The 10,246-nt window shown below is 48.9% G+C and overlaps 1 protein-coding gene across 3 annotated transcripts; it reads right to left on the bottom strand.

Annotated features, from left to right (window-relative positions):
• Positions 1-226: 226 nt before the first annotated feature.
• IGFBP3 (insulin like growth factor binding protein 3) lies at positions 227-9,113 on the bottom strand. Of its 3 annotated transcripts, none has more exons than XM_032758141.2 (5): positions 8,609-9,113; positions 5,066-5,292; positions 4,406-4,525; positions 2,651-2,791; positions 1,562-1,653 (listed from the first exon to the last, which is right to left on the bottom strand). In XM_032758141.2, the coding sequence occupies exons 1-4, from the start codon at positions 9,009-9,011 to the stop codon at positions 2,666-2,668; spliced, it is 876 nt and encodes a 291-aa protein (XP_032614032.1). In that variant the 5' UTR covers positions 9,012-9,113; the 3' UTR covers positions 1,562-1,653; positions 2,651-2,665. The 3 variants fall into 3 exon arrangements, with proteins under 3 accessions (XP_032614033.1, XP_032614032.1, XP_058287973.1); XM_058431990.1 differs by lacking the exon at positions 1,562-1,653 and adding an exon at positions 2,164-2,295; XM_032758142.2 differs by lacking the exon at positions 2,651-2,791 and having other exon boundaries at positions 227-1,653.
• Positions 9,114-10,246: the final 1,133 nt, after the last annotated feature.

The following is a 10,246-nucleotide window of genomic DNA, read 5'->3' as shown; positions in this document are numbered from 1 at the left end:
GCACACGAAGCCATGGAAACTGACTTGGGTTCTTTTGCTAAAAGGGAAAGCAGGGAAACGTTTGTGTTTATGAAGTTTTCCACTACAGCTAAAATATTTTCCCCTTTCAGGATTATTTTATTAGTGATACAAAGCCCAGAGATGGTCAATAACAAAGGGAAAGAGATTTTTTTTAATGGTAAAAACTTTATTTACTATTTATAAATACATTGCAAGACAAACTTCTCAAAAATACTTTTCCCCCCCAAAAAATTAAAAAAATAAAGAAAAGCTAATAGGTAGGCAGAATGTCTTGAGACCCCTCTGTTTTCAAGGAGAGCTCTGTGCAGCGTGTGTCCACACCGAGGGCTGCAGCAGGGCAGAGTCTCCCTGAGCCTGACTTTGCCAGACCTTCTTGGGTTTGGCCTCCGGGAGAGCAGCCCAGCCTCTGGGCATGAGCTCCTTTCCTCAGTCATGGCCACAGTTGTATCATATAGCATCTCTAACATTTCATCTAGGATTATCTAGTATAGATCTTATTATATTTGGGGCTATGTTGTATACAATGTTAACAAGAACATATCTTCTCTGCATATATGTGTGAATTATAAAGAAAAGCATGAGAATGACTCTTAAGTTCAACAAACATGGGTGAATCTCTATGTGCTCCCAGTGTCCTGGATGGGCTCCCCAGCAAGCCATTCCTCCTTCCTGTTCTGATATTACTATTCTTTTTTACATTGTGCTAAGGAGGACAAAAGATGAGAGATGAAAATAAAGCTTTGCCTTTAAAGAGCTTATCCTCAGAAATAAGCTTCGTCTTGAGTTGTTGAACTACAAAACACTATTTTCTGCAGTCATCCGAAGAATCGTGCCATTACTTGTGATGCCTCTGAATGTGGAGGCTGACTCTCCCTGTCTCTCTGTCCCTCCTACCCCATGGGGCCACAGCAAAAGCCATCCTGGGCCTTCAACTGGGCCATGTCTTCAAGAAGGTTCCTGAAGAGGAGGGCCCGAAATACCTGCCTTTATAGGTTCCCAGCGTGCCCTAGAACATTCTTAGATATATGTATTTTAAACAAGTAGGACTCCACCTTATTTTCTCCAATAGTCCCCAAGCAGTACAGGTCACTTGAAGACATAAACATTCTTCTTGGTTGAGGAACCCAGGCCCTTGTTTCAAAAATGACACCACAGAAGGCTGTGAGCTCCAGGAGCATGCGTCGGGATGTCCGGATGACCGGGGTTTACAGGTTTTTCTATTCTCGATAAAGCCTGTGCACACTGTACAGGGAGTGGGGGTGAAGCGTGTTCTCTACATAGGCAACACAGCTGCCTAAGTCACAAAGTCAGTGGTCGGCCGCTTTGACCAACATGTGGTGAGCATTCCACGGGGGCATGAAGTCTGGGTGCTGTGCTCGAGTCTCTGAATATTTTGATAGGAAGCGACAAGAAAATTCAAACTGCTTTTTGCTGACTACTGGAAAGTGAAAAGATGCTCAAGTTTATCATTCGAAGAAACCATAGGCATTTCAAAAACCTCTTTCTAAACTTTGGTTTAAAAAAATATCAGTTCACCACAAACAGAAATATAAATCGAGGCTGTAGCCAGCTGCTGGTCATGTCCTTGGCAGTCTTTTGTGCAAAATAAGGCATATTTGAGCTCCACATTAACTAAAACAAAAAGAAAAAGAAATATATTGAAATAAAAAATCAAAGCCCCCAAAATCAAAAAATCAAGCCCCCAAAATCAAAAGGGCTTGACTCTTGCCCTGAGATACCCAGCACGGCCTGCAGGCTAATGGCACTAGGCCTGCAAGTGCCGGGCTGGGGTCTCAACCCATGTTTTTAAACAAAGCAACGAGTACCATATGCTGCTCACAGTGTTCACTGTCAAAGAGTTACCCTCAAATTAGAATTATTTTTTCCAACTTGTAAGGAAAAAAGAAACCCTTATAACTAAACATGCAAATTTCTGCTTACTAAATTTGTCTTAATAAAATGAAAGAAATGTATTTATTCCTTTCCCCCAATAGTTCCCTCATTTATTAAAAGAAAAAAGAATCCTGGATATAATAGCCTTCTCTAAAACGATCGTTTAAAATTTCATTTTTCTATCAGATTTAAATTAACTTTATTAAAATCATATTAGCCACAGACTAACAGACTATTCACTACATATTTTACAGAAAAAAAAAAAGGCCACATCTTCAGACTGATGCTCTCCCAGCTGGGCTATTTCAGCCGTCTCACATTCACATCTTTAATTTAGAAGCACGTATCTTTAGCAGGTTCTTGCGGATTAAAACAGTTTCCCTGTGAAGACAAATGGACCTCCAGACCTCATGGGTAAAGGCTAACTTTGAAAATCTTCACTTCGTGTGTGGATGAATGACAGCTTAGGTGCTGTGAGGTATCTGAAATAAAGCAGAGCGTCCCTGAGGCGCACTGGCCGGCCTCCTTCCCCACACTTGTTTGGTTGGGTTGATGGGGTCTCCCTCTCCCTGTACCCTTTTGAGGGCTCTGTCCTATTTGCTTTGCTCTTTCTGGCCCTGAGCTGCAGCTCCTGGGTCTGTAAGCCTGGGGAAGGGCCAGTGGCCACGCCCAGCCCGAGGCTGGTCCAAGGACAGTGAGGCCCTGGAGCCCCAGGCTGCCCCTCCTGAGTGCTCACCCTTGCGGCAGGCGTCTACTTGCTCTGCATGCTGTAGCAGTGCACGTCCTCCTTCCCCTTAGTGGTGTAGCCTGGGAGAGGCTGCCCGTACTTATCCACACACCAGCAGAAGCCCCGCTTCCTGCCTTTGGAAGGGCGACACTGGTGGAGAGAAACAGAAGACAGAGAAGTGAATGGCCTTGGGTCTGGTGTCAGGTCGGTGGGCAGGGCCCATGATGGTTTGCCAGCGTGACTCTGCTATGCTGAGAAAGCACGACAGAAATTTCAGCTAAGGCAACATAAGAGCCACGCACGCCTAGGCTTGCTGAGTGTGTGCCTGTGCATGCGTGTGTGTAACTTCCTTCTCCAAGAAAGCAGGGTTGTGGGCAGTTTTGTGTTTCTGGGAGTGTAAGGTGGACACCAGCCCTTGTAGAACCTCTTGGGCCTGCCGACTTCTCTGCCAAATGTGGGACTGAGAACATCCCCGCTGCCTGGGAATGTCACAGCTGTGCCTTTGGAGCCCACATCCAGCCTCACATGACACCTTCTCAGTATGACTTTGTTGAATGAATGACTGATAGAAAATGTGGGTATAAATAAGCAATGGCAATGGAGGAAAGCTTAGGCTTTCTGACTGTGGCCACTACTATGAATTCTAGTATATGGTCACCCTGAGGCCACTGTGGCTCACTTAGGTCTCTGAAGGCCAATTCTGTAGATACCATAGTATCAATTGTCCAATTAGAAAGCCAATTGAAATAGTGCCATCACATAACACAAAGTCTATAGAAGCATATTTATTACAGCTTAATATTACTACATCTTAAATTTGTTTGATCATTTTCAGCTTGTTTAATTGGGATTTTAGGCATATGACTACATTTGGGGCTGATGTGTAGCCAGGATTCTCACTCCATTCCTTTTCCAGGAATGGGACTATGTTGCAATATAAAGATTTTGAAAAGACTGTTGTTTGATGTTGATGACTCTCATGCCTTCTTCTCACTTGGGCTTTCTAGGGAAATGCCAGTGAGTCGGAGGGAGACCACAACATGGCCAGTTTGGAAAGCCTGGCCGTCCCCAGCATGGACCGAGTGTCTGATTTCAAGTTCCATCCCCTCCATGCCAAGACAGACACCTGGTGTGTGCTGGGGATGGCTGGGCTCTCCAAGCTGGCCATGCTGCAGTCTTCCCCCTACTCACTAGCATTTCCTTGAAAAGCCCAAGGGAGACAGAGACACGGGAGTCATCAACAACTAGCAACAGCCTTTTCAAAATCTTAATATTGCAATCTGCTCCCTATCAGGAAGGCATCAGTAGGAAAGGGGACGATTGTGGGATTTCAGGGTAAGCTTTTTGTGGTACGACCTCATGTCACACTTCTTGGAAACTGACTATAATAGTTGTTTGAAATGTCACTCCCCGACGCAGCATTAACAAATGTGTCAACATGTCCACTTGCAGTTTATAAAGGGTGCCCCTGGGCAGCATCTTGTCCGCTCTGTGGGTGAACCATTGAAAGGGCAGGAGTGGGAAATGGGTGGTGGAAAGGCACTAGGGTTGAGGATTTTGGCCAGTATAGCAGCACTCAGAGCAACAAGTCAAAGCAGCCCTTGGTCTCACCTCCTGAGACTGGCACCAAGTCCTGGGCACTGGTGCTGCACAGGCTCCGAGTTAGAGCTATGGCCAGAAGAGCCTGGGGGCTGGTAAGGTGGGTTTCTCCTCTGTGTCAACAGAACCAGAAGAGGAAGAAAACACACCAAGGACCTCACTTACCTGCTTTTTCTTATAAAATCCCTTCTTGTCACAGTTGGGAATGTGTACACCCCTGGGACTCAGCACGTTGAGGAACTTCAGGTGATTCAGTGTGTCTTCCATTTCTCTACGGCAGGGACCCTGGGGATCAGGAAGGTCCAGAGCAACAGAGTCATGGTTATTACTCTAGAATGTGTGCTTTAAAAATCTTACGATGCCACACAACTACCAAAAGTGGGACCTGTAATTTGCTCCTCAGATACCTTATGTCTGATGTAGCATGAAAGTCCCTCGAATAAGATAACCATCAATCCCTGTCTCCCTTTTGCTCTTCCCAGAGTAAGGCACAGAAGCTGGTATGGAACCAATAGCAGGTCAACAAGCATAGAGGATGAAGTAAAAAAAACTATCTTTATGAGAATATTTTTCATCTGCAGAGGTCTTTGACATCTCATATGCTTTTAAGAGTGTTATTTCAGCATGATCCTCATAAGATTCTCCAAAAGGGTCAATATTCTTTATGTAAGGAGAGGGGAGAGGTAGGGCACAGAGCAGCTAGGGGTTGCCCACCCATCAGCCAGACACTGAGGTTTGTTGAGTAAGAATTGCCCTCAAGAGGCTCTGAGTACCCAGGCTTGGCAGGTCTTGCCCTCCTCCTTTAACAAGAGGAAAAGCTCTCACGTATTCTGTCTCCCGCTTGGACTCGGAGGAGAAGTTCTGGGTATCTGTGCTCTGAGACTCGTAGTCAACTTTGTAGCGCTGGCTGTCTTTAGCATGCCCTTTCTTGATGATGATTATCTTTGAATGGAGGGGGTGGAACTTGGGATCAGACACCCGGTGCGTGCTGGAGACGGACGGGCTTTCCACACTGCTGGCGCTGCGGTCTTCCTCCGACTCACTAGCATTTCCTTTAAAACGCCCAAGAGAGACAAACACATGAAAGTCATCAACATCTATCATAGTCTTTTAAAAATCTTAACGTTGCAACCAGGTCACATGTAAATGACAGTATTAGTTGACAATCCAAGTTAAGTTTTTTTTTTCCAATACCTCGATGAAGTAGTATTCCATAATACTACTCACTACATGGTGGTTGCTCTACCTCAAGAAGTTATCTGTTTGAAAGTCAATCTGACAGGTGCTCTTCCTAAGTAGCTGCAACTAAAGAAGGCAGACAAATGCTTAAGTGCCCCTCAGTAGAAGATGAAGGCAGTATGCTTCATCTTCCACCGGCAGGGGGCAGACCAGAGCCACGGGAGGCTGCTGCAGCGCTGGCTCAGAAATTTTGCAGTCAACTCCAAGTGTGGTCCTCCCACCCGTGGGAGCAGCGGCAGCCCGGGGACTTGGAAGAAATGCACATTCTCCATTCCGGAAACGCTGGAGTGGCGGCAGCAGTCTGAGTTGTAACCAGCCGTTATGGGAATTCCAAGGTTGACCAGTACCGTCCTCAATGCTACCAGGTAAACAGGCTTATAAGAGCTTGGTGTCCAGCTCAGGTGGGAAAACTGAATTATTACCTGCAAAGTGTTTTGCCTCAGGAGCTCAGAATCATGCAAGCATGTTGGTGGCTTGTTTTCTAGGTCCCCTTACATCTCTAAAACTCAAGGTCTACACAGACCCTGTGCATCTTGCTGGTGCCTGCCTAAGTGAGTCCTCTTCACCCCCGGTGAGCACAGGAGCACATGGATGCAGACAATGCCAAGGCCCACTCATGGCTCAGACTTCTAAGTGCCAAAGAGCTTTTCCTTCCCTGGGGGGGGGTGGGGTAGGAGAAATCCCCCGCCAGCAGATCTCCCTTTTATAATACAAAGTGCTAAATGAAGAAAGTCTGATGCTTAAAATGGATGCTGGAATGTTAACAGTTGAATTGGAATTTTAAATATATGACTAAATTCAAGACTGGATCTGTGGCCAGGATTCTCACTCCATTCCTTCTTCAGAATGAACTTGGAGGGGCTGTAAGACCCCTATGGGGATCAAAGGCTACATTCAGAGCCCATGCTCCCAGGGCCTGTGGACCATGCCAAGCTCAGCCCAGCAGAGACCTCTGAAGGTCTTCAGCTTAAGTCCACAATCGACAGTTATGAAATTTCTCTACTACAACAAACAGGGCTATAATGTGTAACCCTAGCAGGGAGCTCAGGTGGCCCATCTGGTCCACAATCTATTCTAGAAAGCTACCAGGGGCTGCAATGATTTGGCTGCAGATGCTCTGCTCTCCCCTGAAGTGGCTACTGGCAGGTCACTCACCAGGCCCTTAGGAAAGTCCCTCTCCTCTCTGGGTCTTAGTTTCCTCACCTGCCAAACAGCTCACTGAGGTCCTGCTGTAAAATTCCCCAAGGGGTTTCATACCTTGGGAAGTACACATTCCCAGGGTCCAGCCCAGAGCCTCACAGAGGAGGTCCCTACCTGCGAGGATTTGGTTTCAATTTCTTTTAATCTTAGCTTGCTTTCTTTTTCAAGGAAATACTGAGATAAAAGAGATACTAAGAATGTAAATATTCTAAGAACATGTAAATAAACATATTTATACTTCTTTTCTAAGAACCTTGAGTAATTTCTTAAATTTCCTTGGTTTCTTCTTAATGCCTGGGCTGCAGTCTAGGGCATGAAGAGAAAACAGTTCTATTTAAGCAACAGATAATTGTGACTTTTGACTGTCATAAATTTACCTTTTTTTGTCAAATGGATTCTAGAAGTCACTTAGATCTTTTTATAATCTTATAACTCACACCAACCTACACTACAGAGCTACTAAGGTGGTAATCATAATGATTGCTAAAGCCTAAGAATGACTATGTGTATCAGTATTTCTAAGATCACTTTTTGAATACCCCAAAATGCACAATAATGTACAACACTTGGCAAATGACATAACTTTGCCCCGAGAGACAAATGCCTCCAGCAGCTTTAACAGCTGACCAGAGCCAGTGTATGTTTCAGGCATCCTGCCTTTCCATGAATCCAGCGTTTCTCAGGGGTGAACAGAGCCAGCCTTGCCTAGCCAGAAAATAACTTCACCCGGGCGTGGAACTCTACAGCTACATAAATTAGAAAGGGACTGTTCATCCTCCTAGACCTAGATGGGGGCCTGCTCAGTGACATCTGTCCAACGTGATCGTTGGGGAGTTGGGGGGATTAGGATGGGGAGAATTCTCCCAGCCTTCAGCTGTGCAAGGCAGGAACTTTATTTCTCATATAACTAAGTGAGGCTGGCTAAGAATGCTTGAAAGAACAGCTGCCAAATCCATTTAAACAACCCCCGCTCCTTTTTTTAAGGGAACAATGTGATGCCCTTACCAGAGTCGCTGCCTGCCTGATACTGATAGTGGCTAAGCCAAAAGGGTAACTCTGCCAAATGTTTGCATTTTTCCTCTTCTGGGGCTCCCCTTAACAACATCTCATTCCCCCCCCCATTTCAGATTAAGAAGGGAGACAGCCCTAGGACTGATTCCAATTCCCTTCCGTGTCATTGAAATTGACTTAGTTCACATTGCTCGCACCCACCACGCACCTGGAAGTTTGTTTGAGGTCGGCACAGGTGCAGGGGTGGCCCGAGTTGTGAGAATGGTATGGTACTGAAAGTGGCACGTGGAGTTCAAACCTACACTCTGTTGCGGCCTCTGGGTAACCTTAAGAAGTTACTTCTTTTTCAGCTTCAGGTTTTTCAACCGCAGAAGATATCAAAACCCGAATCCACTTTACTTGTTTTTGGACACACCGGGACTAGACATTGCTTTGCAAACCAAAAGGCTGTGCAAAGTCAGTATTTTAAAAGAGAGGTACTATTTCCTACAACGTGCCTGCCCACCTTCCTTGGTCCAAATCCACCTATATCCCCCATCCCCAAGCATCCCTGGGATTGCAGTCCGTGTACACCCCCGTGCGGGGCGAGGATAATCTCTTGTGTCCAGGATCTTTCCAACAGCTAAACATCGGTACCGCTCCCCTCAGCTCCGAAAACCTTTAACCCATTTTCACTGAAAGCGCTTTGCAATTTACAAGTACTCTGCACTCAAAGAATCGAGCAAGTAGAGGGCCGGCTGGGGAGGGTCCCTCGAGCGAGCGCCTTCACCTTTCCCTAAGCGCCTTCAGTTTCCCCACATACTATCTACAGTGAGAAGAAAACCGGAGTCTCCCGCAGCGGCACCCAGCAACCCCCAGGCCCTTCCGGCGCCAGTGTGCCGGGTGCTGCACGCAGCGCACCTGGCGCGGGCGGCTCACCTGGAGCTGGCGGCGCTGGCAGCAGGTAGGCGCGCAGGCGGCTGACGGCACTAGCGTTGACGCAGAGCCCGCGGCCGTCCAGCAGCGCCTGCAGCGGGCGCGCCTCGTCGGGCGACGGCTGGCAGCGAAGGCCGGAGCCACAGCGCTCGGTGTAGATGCCGCACGGCTGGCCCTCGCTCAGTGCGCACGTCAGGCAGCAGCCGCAGCCCGGCTCGCGCACCAGCTCGGCGCACACGGTGGGCGGAGGCGCGCACTGGGCCAGTGCACGCGCGTCGCACGGCTCGCAGCGCACCACGGGACCCAAGCCCGCCGAGCTCGCGCCAGCCCGCGCCACCGGCAGCCCGCGGAGCAGCACCAGCACAGTCAGCGCAGCGGCCCAGAGCGTGGGTCGCGCCCGCTGCATGACGCCAGCAACCGGGGCACGCTGCTTGGCAGGCTGGGGCGCGCAGGGATGGGGCGACAGTACGCGGCACGAGGCTGTGGAATCCAGGCAGGAAGAGGCCGATCTTTAACGCCCAGCCGCAGCGCTCGCATCTGGGCGGCCCGGGCGCGCCGGCCGCTATATAGAAGCCCGGGTGGCCCAGGACACGCCCCGGAACGGCGCGCCCAGGAGTGGGGGTTGGGAGGGGGGCGGGTCGGCGCAGGCACGGCTGCGGGGGCGCGTGCCTCGCCCTGAGCAGCCGGGGCCGAGCTCGGGGGCGTGCAGCTCGCGACTCGCCCGGGCACCTGCTCCTCGTGCGCACGCCCGGAGCCCGGGTCACCTTGTAGTCAACAAGAACCAAGATGTGCCCGGCCACCCCGGCACTCCAGGCCACCTCAGCACCCCCGGTCACCCCAGTCACTCCTGGCCAACTCAGCACCCCCGATCTCCTTGACCCCGCTGCCCTTCCCCCTTCCGTCCTCGGGGTGAGGTCGCCCTGCGGCGAGCGGGTGTCGGGGAAACTGGCTTGCACCGCTCCGCATTCGTGTGTACCTTGTGGAGCTTTCTAAAATTTAATTCCGTTGGCAGGGGAAGTCTTGGGACATTTCTGACTTACATTAGGGTCTCAGGGAGCCAAGGCTCTGCGGGGTTTAATTTACACCCGCTGGGCTGTTTACATCCCCAGGGGCCCACAAATACGCATCTGAAGATGCGCCCGGGGCCTTCGCCCCTTTCCAGGCTTGCTTCTCAGCGCAAGAAGACTCACACGTGTTGCTACACCGCAAGTCCCCAAGTAAGAGTGGACCGGCAAGCGAATGAGTCCTTAAGGCAAGGCTTTTCAAATATTTTAAATGACAACTGTTCTTCTTGTTTTGGGTATTCTCCCTGATTATGTTTTCAAATAGAGTTTACACCCCCGACAAAAGAATAATGAAGACAATTAACTGGGCACTGCTGAAACGTAATTAACCAAATAGTCCTTTAACAGGCAATTTTCATTGTCATTTTTTGAAGACGACTTCACATTACTGTATTCTCTTTGATGCGTTGGGATTCTCGCTTATGTCTGCAATCTAAACACTTTTCAGTAAAGTTCGGGGGCGCAATTGCGCGCTGAGGTCGCTGTAACTCCTGTCAGCCTTCTCTGGCAGTCGAGCGTCTTCAATTTTGTCTGCGCACCCCCTCCCTTCGGTGACCAACAGAGGACGCTGGTGGTC

This window comes from Hylobates moloch, unplaced genomic scaffold (assembly GCF_009828535.3).
Source record: "Hylobates moloch isolate HMO894 unplaced genomic scaffold, HMol_V3 SCAFFOLD_1, whole genome shotgun sequence".
NCBI lineage: Eukaryota > Metazoa > Chordata > Mammalia > Primates > Hylobatidae > Hylobates > Hylobates moloch.
Note: the sequence above shows the minus strand (reverse complement) of the source record. Positions and strands in the feature narration are given on the sequence as shown.

Coding starts and splice junctions, on each gene's coding strand:
- IGFBP3 (XM_032758141.2), bottom strand. CDS start 9,011: ATGCAGCGGGCGCGACCCACGCTCTGGGCCGCTGCGCTGACTGTGCTG. Junction 4,526..5,065: donor CCAAGCGGGAGACAGAATAC/GTGAGAGCTTTT, acceptor CCTGATCCCCAG/GGTCCCTGCCGTAGAGAAAT. Junction 2,792..4,405: donor GATTTTATAAGAAAAAGCAG/GTAAGTGAGGTC, acceptor TCTCTCCACCAG/TGTCGCCCTTCCAAAGGCAG.